The sequence below is a fragment of the Zootoca vivipara genome, chromosome 3, assembly GCF_963506605.1.
Source record: "Zootoca vivipara chromosome 3, rZooViv1.1, whole genome shotgun sequence".
Taxonomy (NCBI): Eukaryota; Metazoa; Chordata; class Lepidosauria; order Squamata; family Lacertidae; genus Zootoca; species Zootoca vivipara.
In genome coordinates, this window is record NC_083278.1 from 57,252,597 (window position 1) to 57,269,617 (window position 17,021).

Below are 17,021 nucleotides of genomic sequence, written 5' to 3' on the forward strand. Positions count from 1 at the left end.
CACAGACTTCTTCTAAACAGCAAGCACTTGTTTTTCTCTCTCACAGGGCCCAGCTATGTCCCTGTTGATCTCAGCCATGGAAAGCAGGCATCAACAGCCTCTCTCAGCATGTCCCTCCTCCATTCCAACTGCTCTCTCTTCTTTCCTTCTGTATTTCCTCCTACCAGTTTAGCACACACTGCTGAAGCCAACTTTGGGGGGGGGCAAAAGGTGCTCTTGAAACAAGCAGATATCCATCAGTTTTCTGAGTTACTAACCCACATTTTCCCCCTCTAGCCCAGCTGCCCACATATACTTCCGTTAGTCACCTAGGACGTAGGAGATAGTTATCAAACCCTTCCTTGCATATAGGGTTTTCCTGTTCTACCAGATGAATTGATTTTTTATGTATTATTTTCTGGCTGAAAATGGTCCTACAAGTCAGATTTATTTTTATTATTTTTACAATTTAATCGAGCTCCACAGAGAAGAATCTTCAGTGATGTTAACGGGTATCAGCTAGAGAAGGAATTGCCCTTTACTGCAGCATTCTTTGGGAGTGGGCTTCTTCTACAGGAAGGGCAAGACATAAATTCAATAAATAGATAAAGTATATAAATAAATTCAACTGTTGTTGGACTACAACTCCCATCATCTCCAGTCACCTTAGTAGCTAATAGTTAGGGATGATGGAAGTCGCAATCCAACAACATCTGGGGACCTGAGATTGAAGGACACTGCTCTATTGTACGATTCAACCGACATTAGTTGGAATGGGAGAAGAAAAACGGTATACAGGAAGGTTTTGACTATAGTCAAATGTAGGTGCTTTGCTGTTCTTTCACATCACTGCACAATAGTCACCTTAAAGAAGATAACTGCCCCAGTTTTCCAATCAACATAGCAGGTTCAAAGAAAAAGTGTCGGCCTTTACCTCATAATTTGGAGCATTTATTATGCTCAATTACGACCAGCAACTCCAGGGTTTAGCCTCCTAGCACATCATGTAGCCTATTTGCAAAAGCCAAGCAGTTCTAGTTCTGGTTAATGATGCAAAATGTATTAAATAAGAACTGCATCCCTTATATGCCCAGAGCACAAGAACTTTGCATTCGCTACCTGAAAATAAAAGTTGCATTGTAATGAACGCCTTACACATCACATAGGCCTGATGTATCATTTGCACAAAGCAATTGTCCAATTAAAAGAGAAACAAGTCACACCATTAGAACTTGTTTGTCTTGTTTAGTCATTAAGGCAAAACCTTCGTAATAATCTAGTTTGGGTGCTAGAGCAGTGATTACATCATCCATGTGGGCTGATTTTTCTGACAGCAAATTCCTAGTACTAGTAATTTGTTTTCTCCTCCCTTGACCCACACAGCATTCCAATGTGAATCTAGCTCCAACCAAAATGCTTCAGAAGTTAACAGATTAGGCTACCAAGGTTAAATAGATTGTAATGTTGACAGAGTTTAAGGGGCCTCCCACTTTCTAGCAGTCATTCATTCTTTTCATTCAAGGACTTTGGCGATCCCAGAGTCCTGAAGTGGAAAAGGGGCAGAAAACCAAGAAGCAGCACTGTTTGGCAAGTCAGTCCCTAGATCAGCAACCTATGGACTGAGACAACCCCAAAGAGAAATTACTGAGAGAAGTACTCCCGCTGCGAGCTTTGCAATTTCCATGCTTCCTACCAATTTTGCAGAGAAAGAAATGGGTGACAAGCTCTTTGCTTCCTTTCATTTCTTACTCAGGGATCTCCCCTCTGAAGCCTCCTCCCATTTCAAGATTTTATTTTAGTATTAAGCATCTCAGTGTTTAAAACTTGGGGCACCATCTAACTGGCTGTTTCAGTTCTTATTAATGAAGTAATATGCACATTTCATCAATTGCCAACGTTCTGAAGCAGCTCCAAACAGCATCATGCTCCCACCCCAAGCTCTTTTAGCGCTCAGTCCTCTTTTTCATCTTTACCAGTTCTACAGCATCTGCCCTGCCAGCCCAACCATAAGTGCACAGGATTCTTTCTTGCCCATGTGGCTTCCCTTCCCTTTCAGAATTTCATCACACAGAAGTGGGGGACCTCCCAAGGGGCTGGGCATTGCCACATAAAGCAAGATGAGTCAAACTGGTAGAAGAAGCTTGTGTGTGCCAGAGGGGAAACAAATGCAGCAGCAGCCACCAGTCATTTAAGCAAAGCGTGAGTGCAGGGTGCATAAAAATCAATGCTTTTTTAAAAAAAAAAATCGAAAAAATCAGATTTTTAAAATTTAAATCGGATTTTTTAAAAATAAAACGCCTTTTGCGGAAAATATATTACCATCCAAAGGTTATTCCATCATGAAATAAAGATTAGGTTTTTAATTATGTAGAATAAGGTTGTATATGTTTAATTTTTTGGGTAAATAAATTCCATCAATCCATTCACAATGTCATGCTCTTCCAGAGGTTTTTGTAAGATTATTGGGCAGTTTCTCTGCCTACAAGATATTATCACAGATGCTTGGTTTACTTTTGCAGTTCTCAAAAAAACTGAATTTGACTCAACAGAGATCACATGCCTCTTCTTCACAGCAAAAATGTTATAACATGAACAGAGTTGAGAAAAAGACCTTAATCCTATTGTTCTACAAACCTATGAATACAGAAACAACCCCTTCAGTGCTAAGTTTCAAGAAGTTCAGTGAATAGAATAGAAACAATATTTTTCTGATTGTTTGGAGTGGACAGTATTTAAGTTTTTCATGTGTAGGCTGGGCTGACAGTCTAAGTTTCTTAAAATATATATATATTGTTTTTGTTTAGCCAAATTAGTTAGCAAACATGGATGTTTCTTTAAGCAAATAACATATGCTGTAATGTTATTGTTTCAGTTGAATAAATCTATTTAAATTGTTATTATTAAGGTAATGATTATTTTTCTCCTTCCTAAGTACAACAGTAAAGTTGTCCAAATATGAATGATTAACCTATTAAACTGGGGATAAAAAACTAATATGAAAAGTTGTTATTCTAAAAATCTTCATCTACTTGCATATTAAAGATACCAGCAAGAATTAGTCTTTATGTAGAAAACTATGATTTAAATCAAGCCTTACTGACTAGTGATTTAAATTGTGATTTGAATCGTGATTTAAATCAGTTTGATTTAAATCAAATCCACCCTGCGTGAGTGGGAAACCCATTGCCCTCAAGCTATATTCATGTCTCTTCCCCAGCAGCACTGAGAAGGTGGTGTGGCAGAATGAGAGCCAGGAAGAGAAAAGCGGGTATTATGGTGGCATAATACAACCAGGGCCATCTTAAGCATATCGGGCGCCCCCCGCCCCGTTTCTCCACGTGGCTGGCGGGCGCAGTAGCAGCATGGCGTCCCCTGCCGGCCCGGCGGCCTGCGCCACCCGACCTGGCCGTAGGGCCGGCCCTGAATACAACCCCCCCCCCCAGTAGCACATTACCCCCAAGAGAATGTAGCCTCTCCCCATATAAACTGTCCTGAACTCTGTGTTCATCGTCTGAGGCCTTTCTTCATGTGCCTCCTCCATGTGAGATCCTGAGGGTGGCAACATGAAAATGGGCGTTCTTTGTAGTGGCTCCCTGTTTGTGGATTGCTCTTCCCCTGAGAGACTCGTCTGGCGTCTTCATTACAGAAGAGGCAAAAATGTAGCTCTTCAACTGGGCCTTGGGCTGATTAATATTCAACAGCCTTTTAAATGTGTCTGTGAGAAGGGCAGAGGGCCTTCTCAGTAGTGGCTCCCACCCTGTGGAACGCGCTCCCATCAGATGTCAAGGAAATAAACAACTATCTGACTTTTAGAAGACATCTGAAGGCAGCCCTGTTTAGGGAAGTTTTTAATGACTAATGTTTTATTGTATTTTTAATATTCTGTTGGAAGCTGCCCAGAGTGGTTGGGGAAACCCAGCCAGAGGGGCGGGGTATAAATAATATATTATTATTATTATTAGTAGTAGTAGTAGTAGTAGTAGTAGTAGTAGTAGCAGTAGTATTGTTTTGCTGTTTTGTTTTCCTTACATTCATGTTTTTATCCAGCATTTTATTCTGTGAACTGCCCTGAGATCTTACGATGAAGGGCGATATATAAATCAATCATCAAATAAATAAATAAATAAGTACAGTAAGTCCTTGACAAATATAATGGTTCCCCACCCCTGAGGAAAAGGTATATAAGAAAGGGAAGCAGGCAATCCACACATTCAGAAACAGTCTGACACTGTTCTTTGGAATTACTGGTAGATTTCTTACCATGACTTAGTGGAGAAGACTGAATGCTTCCCACATCAATAACACTCTGCCTAGCCAAAATTAACACGTGAGGGAGAAAGCCTCAGGCCTACCATTTTCCCCAGCATGATAGCTTTCTATCGAAAGGATTTTCAGATGGAAGAGCATCTGAACGCATATAGAAGGGCTTTCAACAGTTACTGTTTCTGAAGGTGTGGCTCGACACACAGTTCCACAGAAGGCGGTGTGTTGTGACACACAAGGATTATGACGTTATAAATCTTTTAGAGATGAGTAAATATAAGTGGCCCAGTACAAAGGATGCCTGACGAAAGTAAGGGAGGAGGAAGGAAGGAAGGAAGAGATAAGTCAGCAGGTACAGTTCCTAATCATTTAAAGGAGAAGCAAGGGCATGGCGACCAGAAAGTGCCCTCTTCATCATGCTACATTGGAGCTTGCTGCACATGCATTTAACAAGGTCACAACAATAATTACAGTATGGAATTTAATGAGGATTCAAGCCACCTGCTCACAGCTGAAGAATAACCTGTTGGTATGCAGTGATAAGATCATCCCAAAGCTAAACTTGTTTAGCAAAATAATAATAATAATAAAGTATAATATGTATAATATGTACATGCAAATGGTGTGTCACTCATGATCTCTAGCACCATTCTCAAAGTGATGAATTTCCCTCCACATTCATCTGGCCCGGTGGACTTTAGTCCATGAAAATCTATGTGACAATAAGATGTATTTTACGGTGCCACAGTACTCTCTTCCAATTTCTTCGTTTCTACGACAGTTTAATATGGCTCTCTTGGGAGAGGGGGGAATCTTGCCAACATATTTATGCAAACCAACAATAACCGTTTTTCTACAAAACATAGCCTTATGACCAAAGTACTCTCATAGCAGGCAATATCAACAGAGGATTTTTGAAGACCATTCAGGTACATTATTTTTAGACACACCTTTCCACACCATGCAATTTTGTGCTGCCTTTTCCTAGTACTGGGCCATTCTGAATTCAATCCTTCACCGCCCAGAAATATGTACAACAGACTTCAGATAAGATAGGTAAGGTGTGTAATTCATGACTAGGTCCTGAAACCTGACCAGAAACCAGATACTGAAGTATAGTTGCAGAACTGCTGAAGGTTTTGCTAACTAAGTCCAGAATTTTAAAAACTGACATAAAACTAATATTTGCCCAAACCTTTGAGATGTTAAGGATCTTGTCAATAAAGGGCAATACTGTATACTGTGCCTATCTACCAGTGGAACAGATGACTGCTTGTACTAAGAGACTTTCTCTGTCTCTTCCACTCTGCCGCCCCTCCACCCAAAATCTAGTCTGAAATATTGGGTGGTCCTCTGGGCAGAGGCTCGAAGGAGGAGAGAGAGAAACAGAAGTCTGCTTGGAAAACAATGGATTTCACCCAAAGCTCCTAAACCTGTCATGACAAAAATAAAACATATAGGGACAGGAACATTTGCGAATAGGAATAGCTTGAAGGAACTTACTGCATTGTGTGATTTTCTGGATATTTGAAGTGATACGTTGTGCTAACTGGTTAGCGTCACCAGCAATGCCTGCATTGTACGCCATAGCTGATTGGGACGATGCACACTAGGTCATAAACAAAAGATTCACCAATAATGCCACCTGAAAATATAAAGAGAATTTTTTAAAAAAGAAGTTACACAGGATAAGGAAATGCGTCATAAAAACCTCAAATGTTCAAATTAAACTTTAATCACCCTTTTTAATCGCCCTTCCTATGGTACCTCCTATTTTGTTTGAATGATCTGCAGAGCAAGTTAGATTTTGAAAGGCTAGGAAGGAAATCTGAAAGTGCAGTAAAGAAGAGGTTTATAGTGCAATTAAGACATCTGGCTAACTCTGTTTATAACTAGGCTAGTAATGCTGATACATAAGGGGAAGTAGAGAAGAAAAGAGGCAACTTTGGAAGGATGTCAACACAGAGAATGCCAGTTTCTACATACAAACTTGCTTGCAGCTTATATGAATCAAGACAGACACTCTCCAGGCATGTCCAACAGGTAGATCGTGATCTACCGGTAGATCACTAGACGCCTGCAGTAGATCACTGGTAGATCATTGGCTCCTCCCAAAGAGGCTGAACAACTGTGGCTCCCCTAAAAAAAAGCTCAACATTTTACCTCCTCCCTGAACAAACTCAACAACTTTGACTCAACCCCATGGGCCTTCCTTCTTCCTAAAAAAAGCCCAACAACTTTGACCTGAACCCCCCCAAAAGGGGGTAGATCATTGCCAGTTTTTAACTCTGTGAGTAGATCGCAGTCTCTTGGGAGTTGCCCCCCCCCCTGCTATAGACTATACCCTATGAGTGGGTAAAATTATCAACTTCAGCTGGGGAGAATGATTGAAACCTCAATTTGGCCATGAAGTTTGCTGGATAATTATGGGCAGTAACCATCCTTCAATTTCACAGCTCTCACAGGATTGTTGTGAAAATAATAAAAGTGGGAGGAAGCATATTCTGTCCTTTAAACTCCATGAAGAAAAAGAGAATAAAAATAGGGGCTGTGAATCGGCTCTGCGTGGAGGAGGAATAATGAGGTGAATTGGTGATTTGGGCATCTTCTCACACTCCTGGGTTGAAATGTGATTTCAATAGACACTCACCCATAAGCCAGGTTCTCCATCCCCAAATCACTTGCCACATGGCAGTATAGTTCTTTCCCCCCATATACATATCTCTTGGCAGGGCTTTTTTCAGCCGGAACTTACTGGAACTGAGTTCTGGCACCTCTTTAGCATTTTACCATGACGGCATGGCAGCATGGCATTACAGAGGCTATGGGCAGCGGCGTAGGAATAGACACTTTTTCAGGGGAGATGTTCCCTTCAAAAGCTTAACAAGTTCTGGCACCTTTTTTTCCTAGAAAAAAGCCCTGTCTCTAGGACCATGGGCTTTGTGAGGAGTGAGGCTGTCCAAAATGCTACCTTCAAAGCCCTGAAGAGCAATGGGTTACTTTTTGTTAAAGCACAACAATGAAGGTGACAATGCCTTTCCTTTTATGAGCAGCCTCAGACATTACAGAAAGAGCCAGCGTAAGCCACAAGAGGAACCCCATGGACCATCTATTTCACTACACTAGCACCTCCATCTTGTAATAGGAGCTGTGCAGAGATGCACACAAGCTCTAGATGCAGGAACAGCTTGAGAGAGAATATTCTGAAGGCACTGGTCAGGGATGGGGAATTATGGCCCTCCAGATGTTGTAGGGCTAAAACTTATGTGAAGCTAAGCAGATGACAGTGCAAGCTGTTTGGATTGTAGACCATGTTCAGAGAATCATTTGGATGGTTTTCCAAGTCCCTTGGAGGAACAGCACCACATTCATTTGGGAGGTGAGCTATTTTTTTGTTGTTATTGGAATTATGTGACGGGGTGAGCTCCCGTTGCTCGGTCCCAGCTCCTGCCAACGTAGCAGTTCGAAAGCACGTCAAAATGCAAGTAGATAAATAGGAACCGCTACAGCGGGAAGGTAAACGGCGTTTCCGTGTGCTGCTCTGGTTTGCCAGAAGCAGCTTTGTAATGCTGGCCACATGACCTGGAAGCTATACGCCAGCTTCCTCAGCCAATAATGTGAGATGAGCGCGCAACCCCAGAGTCGGTCACGACTGGACCTAATGGTCAGGGGTCCCTTTACCTTTACCTTTATTTTATTGCTAGATCTTATAACATATTATAAGGGGATTTAATTTCACAGTACATTTTATGAGATGTTTTTAGTAACTTGTTGTTTAACTACTTGTTATATTTTGTAACTTAGTGAATTATGTAACTTTTTCACAATTCTATGATTCTGTGCCATGAGAGCATAGGCAGCATACAAATAAATGTTTATGATAACAGTAAGACTGAACTTCCTCTGCTCACGTTTTCCCATTGTTACACTCGGAATTCTCGCAAAGCCTCCTGAGTCCTGACCAACATTTACCGGTAAATGTTCTCTCAACATAAAGATACAGTCATACCTCGGTTTAAGTACGCCTCGGTTTGAGTATTTTCAGTTTAAGTACTCCGCGGACCCATCTGGAACGGATTAATCCACTTTCCATTACCTTCAATGGGAAAGTTCGCTTCAGGTTAAGTACGCTTCAGGTTAAGTACTCCACGGACCGTCTGGAACGGATTAATCCACTTTCCATTACTTTCAACGGGAAAGTTCACTTCAGGTTAAGTACGGAACCAATTGTGTTTGTAAACCGAGGTACCACTGTATCCCAGTGTTTTAACATAGATTGTAATTTTGAAATAGCTTTTTGCTACATTGTATGAAAGTGTATAAAAGACAGTTACTTCGGAACTACTCTTTGCTACGTTGCATAAACAGCCCCACGATAAGGACACAGCTAACTGCAAAAACCAGCTTCTCATGCACAGAACCGGTTTGCACATAATGGTAAGCCAAACCATGGCTTAGCATGAAGGTGCACAAGTGAAGGTTTTCACAGAGAAGATAATGGATGCTGCACTCCTGAACTGGTCCTCCTGATGGTATGTGCTAAACCATGGTTTGTCTTAGTGCAATGTCTGAACCTGAACTTATGGTTTGTCTCCTACAGACAAACCATGAACTGTCCAGGATTTGGACAACACACGAAGCCAAACCACTGCTTAGCTCAGGGCGGTGCAGCAGGAGGAGGACTGGAGTGGCAAAGTGGCCACATGGTCATCCAAAGATTGCCGTGTTGCATTCTGGTACTGATACACAGGCACAAAAGACATGTACTCCCTGTTAGCTGTAAAATCACAAATTTCTTTAAAACACATGGAAGTACAGTGGTACCTCAGAAGTCGAACGGAATCCATTCCAGAAGTCTGTTCGACTTCCAAAACATTTGAAAACCAATGCACAGCTTCCGATTGGCTGCAGGAAGCTCCTGCAGCCAATTGGAAGCCGCAGAAGCCACACTGGATGCTTGGATTCCAAAGAACTTTTGCAAACCAGAACACTCACTTCCAGGTTTCTGGCATTCAGGAGCCGAAATGTTTGGCTCGGAAAGCATTTGCAAACCAAGGTACGACTGTAGTAGGTCAGAAATGGTGCTATTTCTGTAGAGACACAGGGATCTGCCTCACAAAGAATCAAACTGTTGGCCCATCTAACTCAGTCTACACTGAGGGTCTTCCAGGGTTTCAAACTAGGATTTTATGTGGAGATGCTAGGGACTTAATTTGGGATGTTTTGCATGAAAGGTATGTGCTCTCCCATGCACTGAGGAAAAAGTCTATATTTGTAGACATCTATGGGCCTTGGCTTCTGCAAGAGCTGAGAGTGCAGGGTTCAAGCTCCTGTAGAGGTTTGTGCACATAAGCTTCAGTGCTCAATCGGTGCTGAAACATGAGCGCAATGTATAACATGATCCTGAGGCAAGCAGGATAGCTTCAGTACCTCTCCATACTGCTTGTAATTTGTGAAGGGGCCACTGAATTATAGGGCATGGAAGTGTGATCATCTGCTCTAGGGTAGAGCTATACATGAAAACCCACCCTGGCTGAGATCATAAACAACTTACTGAGAACACGTCTGTCAGCCACCTTGGATAGGCCACAACCGTTTTGAGCAGGGGTTCCATTCCCCCTCCTTGTGTGTGCCCCACCCTGCCCCGTTACACCCTGCCCCCATTTCACCTTCTTCTGGATCCAAAAGGACCCACACATCGGCAATCATGCATCCACTGGACATGCCTAAAATGGTCTCCACCAGTAATTCGTAAACCACTTTCCTGAAAAGCAGGTACAAATATGTAACGATAATGAAGAGCAAGCTTGGGAAGAATTCCAAGAAGATCGGGAGACAAACAAGAATAGTCTGGAATCATCAAGCCAGGTACAGAGAGCAGAAGTGGGCTGTGGTCTTTCAAATTTCAGCGACACGCTGTGTGAGACCAAAATTCAGTGCCTTTCATTCTTCTCAATTCACTGCATCATAGTTGCAATGCCCTGTGGCACCCCCTAGGCTTGGTGTCCAGTGTAGCAGAACCGGTTGCACTGCCCTAAATCCATCTCTGTGGAAAGGCAGCCCAGTCCAGCAGGAGTCCAGGCTTTGGACCATGTTCAGGGCAATACCAATGGTTTCCCATGGGACAACTTTCAAGAGGTAGAGCTCAATTCTATTTTTAACTCCTCTTTCGGTTCCTTTTACTGCAACATCACCTCTCACACACAGCTGGTGGTACTTCCTCTTCAATTTGACTTTAAAGTGCCTGAAGTGTCCCACAGTCTTGCACTGAGATTTATGGTTTCTAGCACAACTGGGTGGTGCACCTAACTATCCTGTGGAAAGAAACTTGCTGGAGTAGATCTACGCAGGCATGGGAGATTTAAGAGACTCTGTTGCCCAACTTTTGAGATTGTTTTGCAAAAGTAGTAGCGATTAGCAACCCTAGGGTGGAGCATCCTAAAGAAACACACTCAGAATACAGTTTAGGGACAGTTATTCCTCTACAACAGGGGACAGCAAACTTTTTAGGAGGGGGCCGGTTCACCGCCCCTCAGACCTTGTGGTGGGCCGGACTGCTTTGTGTGCATGCACGGCACACGGCAGAGGGGGGCTTCTCTCTCTCCTCCAGCCCCTCCCTCCCCGTTTTCCTACCTCCTCCGCCACTCTGCCTGCGTTGAGAGCTGGCGGTGGTGGCAGCGCCTCTCCCTTCCGGGCCAGCTTTCCTGGATGACAGGCATGGGGCCAGCATGTACGCCAAGCTCCGGCCAAAGCTGCTGCCATCACAGCGCGGTCATGGATGGAGAGGCCAGCGCACAGGCAATGAGGCTTCGGATTGGCTGGCTGCTGGCACCAATCAAAGCCCAGCTCCCTTCCTTCGCAGGGCAGGGAGAAGCCAGGAGGAGGGAGGGAGGAGGGGCCGCTGCGGTGTGTGTGAGGGGGGGAATGACGCCAAAAAATAATAATGGTGCAGATCATGCCAATCCAAGCAGCGATTCCAGGACCGTCCGCGGGCCGGAATCAGAGGGCAATTGGGCCTGATCCAGCCCAAGAGCCTTAGTTTGCCGACCCATGCTCTACCAGCTCATAGTGGTTAATGCCTCTCTTACTGGGAATCTCATGGTCAGAGCACAACATCCCAGGATTCTCTGCACCCATAAGGTACCATCAATTGAAGGTACACACTGCACTGGACTCAAAGCGTAATTGATAGGACTTTCAAAGATGACTTCCAAGGAGCCAGAGAATTTAAAAGCAATTAAATAGTTGCAGTACTAGATGTAGGATCTTTCTTTCATATAACTGCAGTCTAAGAAAAGTACCAGTAATAGATTGGTAAACTCAGCCACCTAGAAAGCTTTCTCAGAGATGTTCACACCATCAGTTCAATCCAAAAGTACAACAAGCCCAGTTTTATTTTAGAACAATGCATCGTACTGGACAGATCCTAGGATATTTTATGGATGTATGCGATCCAAGTTTTAAGATCATTCACAAGACGTAAGAGAGTTACAGAGGCAACTTTTATCCTTCTTTAAGAAAAAGAAGTGTCCTTAACTGAATTATAACATTAATTGTTTCAGACCCTACTGAAGATATAGACTCACGGTCAGCAATACCTCATCTGTTTTACATTCTTGACATAGCAAGGATAGCTCAGTCGGTAGAGCATGAGACTTAATCTCAGGGTTGTGGGTCGACCCCCACGTTGGGTGAAATATTCCTGCATTGCAGGGGGTTGGACTCGGTGGTCCTCCTTGTCCCTTCCAGCTGATTCTGTGAGGTTACTTGCTAAGTAGTTAAGAACACAAGAAGAGCCTGCTGGATCAGGCCAAGGGCCCATCTAGTCCAGCATCATGCTCTCACAGTGGCTAGCCAGAGGTCTCTGGGAAACCCGCAAGCAGAATTCAAGCCCAATGACACTCTCCCTTCCTGTGGTTTCCAACTGGTATTCAGAAACATCGCTGCCACAAACTGTGGAGGCAGAACGCAGCCATCATGGCTAATGGCCATTGATAGCCCTCTCCCCCGTGAATTTATCCAATTCTCTTTTAAAGCCATCTATGTTGGTGGCCATCACTGACTACTGACAGGAAAGAGTTCCATAGTTTAACAATGTACTGAATGAATATTTTCTTTCAGTGGCGGAGCTTCATGCTCCAGCACCGGGGGCAGGGCTGGCGCCCGTTCCGGGGGTGGAACGCACCTCCCGGAGGGCCATGACACGCGTTCTGGGGGCGTGGTGCACCTCCTGGAGGGGTGTGACACACGTTCCGGGGCGGGGTGCATGTTTTGGGGGTGGGGCGGGTGCCCGCTGTGGCACCTCTAGGAGCTCACTGCTCGGGGTAGCCCGCCCCCACCACCCCTATCTTCCTACTTCCTTTCTTTTATCTGCCCTGGATCTTCCAATATTTGGCTTCATAGTTCCCAAATGAGATTTAGTTTCAATCCATAAGAAATTTAAAAATCACCGTACAGTGGTGCCTCGCTTAACAAATGCCCTGCTTAACGAAATTTCCACTTAACGAAAGGATTTTTCGAGCGGAGCTTGCCTCGCTAGATGAATGCGTTTTACGGAAAATTTGTCTAGCGAATCGCGGTTTCCCATAGGAATGCATTGAAATTCAATTACAGTGGTGCCTCGCTTAACGAATGCCCTGCTTAACGAAATTTCCGCTTAACGAAAGGATTTTTCGAGCGGAGGTTGCCTCGCTAGACGAATTCGATTTATGAAAAATTCCTCTAGCAAATCGCGGTTTCCCATAGGAATGCATTGAAATTCAATTAATGCATTCCTATGGGCAAAAAATAAATAAATAAAAATTCAATGCATTTCTATGGGATTCGCTAGACGAATTTTTTCGTTATAAGAAAAGACCCGTGGAACGAATTGAATTTGTCTAGCGAGGCACCACTGTATTTATTAGGAAGGGAGACTGCATCGACAGTGGCAGAGATGCATACCAGTTTTTCAAGCAACTTGTCACTACCCCGCATTCCTGCAAGCATTCAAAAGCTGCAAGAACTCACGCCACAGCTTCAAAAAACTTCTCACCACATCTTCATAAAATGAAGCCTCCTGAGGAAAGAATCCACCCCAGCGTATTTTCTCTTATTAAAACAAAAGCAGCTTCAGGATGCTGCAAGTTTGAACAGAGGAACAAGAGGAGAAGGGACTGGTTAACTTTCTCCCATCTATCCTTTCCTCACTAAAATCCTCCCCACCCTCTGCCACTTGTCTCCTACAGTGGGGGTGTGTGTGCACAGCTGGTATTGCATTCAATAGGCATGGTTAACCACAAGGGTGGTATTTTCATTTAGCCCTTCAGCCCTTTCATCCCTCCACCCAGTACTGCATCTTCCAGTGGCATGCAGCAGTGGCTGCTGCCCACTGGCGAGGGGTAAGGCAGAAGGCAGAGATAGGAAGCTAGAAAGAAGCAGGAGCAACTGCCTGGACAGCAGAGTACACAACATATATTTAAAGCACACACACCTTCTTCTTCCAAAGAATCATGGGAACTGCCGTTTAAGAGTGCTGGGAATTGTAGCGCCATAGAGGTAAACTACAGATCCAAAGGATTAATTAAGGGAAACCATGGGCGTTAAATGTTTTGTGTGTATAACTATATTCCTCCAAATCGCAAGAGATTGCTGCCAGTCCAGATAGAGAAGCATTAAGAGCTGCTGTTTAAAGCCTATGTGGTTTCCTTAGGAGGTCTCCGCCAAGAAATGTGTCGCTGCAGGAGCTGCCACGCATTACGCGGCCTCGGGTGCCCATCCACACATCGGCGCGCGCCTACTACTATCTCTCCGAAAGCCCCCATTGAAAGAAACCCTGTGATTCCTTATCGCTATCACATGATGGGCTCCTCCAGCCACAGGAGGAAGGAGGAGGAGGAGCTCCAGGGAGCCAGAAAAGAGCGTTGGTTTCTCATCCCCATCAGCGCGCGCACACGCAGAGCGAGCTCATTCACACGCACACGCGTGTATCACACACACACGTATCTCAGAGAGGGGGAGGCAGCCCTTATTCTTCCCCCGCCCACATAATGACTTCCCGAAAGCAGGGGAAATCAGTTCCGGAAAAACAAGGCGAGCGGCTCGCTCGACCGGGTTGGCGGCGGAGACTCCCGAGAAGCCGCGGAGGCAGGCAGGCAGGCAGGCGGCCGGGAGAAGGAAGGCCGTCATGCGGAGAGAGCCGTCCTCCGAGGCAGGGAAGGGTGAGCCGCGGGGCGGGGAAGGCGAGGGGCTATAGGAATGCGGAACTGCCAGCCAGGCTGCCCTCCGCTCGCTCGCTCCACGCGGAAGCCACCTGCCCGCCCGACGGGGCGCCCCTTGTCCGAGTTGTAGGGAGGGCGGCTGCTCTGCGACAGGGCAGCGCCCACCTGAGCCCCGCCACGCACGCCGAGCGGCTGCAGCGAACGAGCGAGAAAGAGACGCCCTTCGACGCGCGCGCCCCCAGCCCGGGGACTCCCGGCGCGCCTTACCCGCAGCTTGTGTGGCCTGTCGGCGCGTCCCCGCGGGGCGAAGAGGGCAGCCTGCCTTGCCCTGCTCCCGGACTTGGTCGCCCTGCTCGCTCAGCTGACCCGCGGGAGGCAGCCCCGCCCCGTTGCTGCAGCAGACGGAGCGGCTCCCGGGAAGGGGCGGGGCGAGGCCCACAGGCTCCGCCCCCTTCCTCCCCGTCTTGATGAAATGTGCAGCCTGAGTTTTCAGAGTAGAAGATCTAGGGGTTTTTGTTTGTTTGTTTGTTTTAAAAGAATTAACACCCAACAAATATATGGAGATGCTGGTGGAAGGTCTTCTTGTAATTTACGTCTTGGAAAAGACTTCTTTTTTTGCCTTGGTCCCGTAAGATTGGACTCTGTTTGATGTGCTCAAATCCCCTGGGGTTTTGTTTTATTTGCTTTTACGTGTTTTTATACTGCTGTCTGATCCGTTTCGGGCTGTGTGTTTTTCTGTATTGCACACAGCACAGAGATTTTTTTTAAAAAAATATAAGTTTATAAATGCTTTTAAATAAGTAAATTGATCTGTCTTCTTGTTTCCTTTTGCGTCAGCCTGCATCTAAGCATGTGAAACAGCAACTGTCACTAAATTCCCTGGCAGAAAGACGGGGGGGGGGCGTGCCCAGAGTTTCTACTACTGTATACACCTTGACGTCTTGTGCTGCTGTAGCCCCTTTAATTTGAACTCTTTACCATTAGAAAAGAAGAATGCTCTTGACACACCATTCTTTCAGATGCACTCACACAATAAAAAATAAAATAAAATAACCTAAGCTTTTCAGAATTAATTTTTTAATTATTGTCCACTGCTCATCTTGTATGGTTAAACTGCCACTTTAACTGTATTATTTTTAGTGTACAACTGATATTCTACATTTGATTTTCTGTATGCAGTTTTCTGTGTGGAATTTTGTATTGTAAGCTCCCTGGGGCAGGGGCCTGCCCTCTGGTACTCTGTGAAGGGCCATGCATACACTGTGGAGCCGAATATATACTATAATAAATATTCAACAAATAGCAGCATGTGCACTGATGGTGCACACTGGTGATGGCAGTGCCAAGTAATACATATAATAAGAAGGTAAGGGTATTGTCATGCAGCAGTTTGCTTGACCACCACATGTGGTGATGCAAGTTACAGCATCACAACAGACTTCTGAGAGCAGCTTTGCCATTGCTTCTGCACTGAACCATAAGAAGAATGGAAGTAGAGATGGGAGATGTAGGCAGGTGTATAGTGTACCTTTGAAACACCTTATTATGGCGCAAATTGGGGTTAACATAAATTGTTTATATATATATATATATATATATATATATATATATATATATATATATATATAATATGTTTATTATTGTTTTCTGCTCACTGTTCACCACAATGGCAGGTTACAACCATATAATCATACATCTATACCAATCAGCATATTAATAACATTTCTCACCAATTTGCTGAGGAGCAATTCTTATTTCTACCAATTCTTATTTCTACTTGCTTTATATTATTTCAGTGACAAGATGAATACTGTGCCGTTCTAGTCAATTCCACAGTCATAAGTAATCCATATTTCAGTAGTTTGTTTAGAAGGGCGATTTTAATAACATTTCCTACTAAGCATAAGGAAAGCCTGAGAAACAAGGATGTACCCATTATTTTGAAATAGGGGGGTGACCGGTTGAAGCAAGAGAGTCTAGCAAGGATCCTGGCATTTCATTTAGTCACTAAATTTATCATAGAGCTCACAGTATAAATGGGGGTTCTTGGTGTTCCCCCATCCAAACCATGATCAGACCTAGTCTTAGCTAGTCTTCAGCAAGTTGCATCATGAGAACTCAGACCATGCCCTGGAATTGACAATAAGGCTTGGAAGAAGTATTGGTTTTCGGGAGGAATGTCCAGCATTGCCATACTCTCTTGCTGAATACCGAAAGCCTCACTGCCTTCTGCCACCAGCCACGTAACAGGGATGTGTGTCAGATTTAGGCACATCCCAAGCCAAAGTGTGATGCCTCACATACCACACAAGTGTCCTGGGAAAAAATTGAGACATCCCAATTTTTCCTGTGAGAGCATTTTGGGTGCCATGATCTCTCGCAATTTCCAGTCAAGATCTCGCCCCTCAGAAAGCACCTTTGGGGGGGCATGATCTTGTGCAGTGCCCCCAAACACACATTTTTGGGCACTGTGAGAGCATGGCCACCCCAAAATTGCTTCTTTTGGGCTCTGTGATCTTGCATAGGCCACATGATTCATGCGAGAGCACGGATGGGAAAATGTGTGTCCCATTTTTGGGA

General features: G+C 44.5%; 1 protein-coding gene across 1 annotated transcript in view; it reads right to left on the minus strand.

Moving 5' to 3' along the window:
* Window positions 1-14,862, minus strand: part of STX7 (syntaxin 7) — a 38,962-nt gene extending 24,100 nt beyond the window's left edge. The window contains exons 1-2 of the mRNA XM_035108973.2: window positions 14,709-14,862; window positions 5,746-5,887 (exon numbers count right to left, since the gene is read on the minus strand). Of these exons, the coding sequence (XP_034964864.2) occupies window positions 5,746-5,830 (85 nt within the window). The 5' untranslated portion in view covers window positions 5,831-5,887; window positions 14,709-14,862. The remainder of the gene's footprint in view (window positions 1-5,745; window positions 5,888-14,708) is intronic.
* Window positions 14,863-17,021: the final 2,159 nt, after the last annotated feature.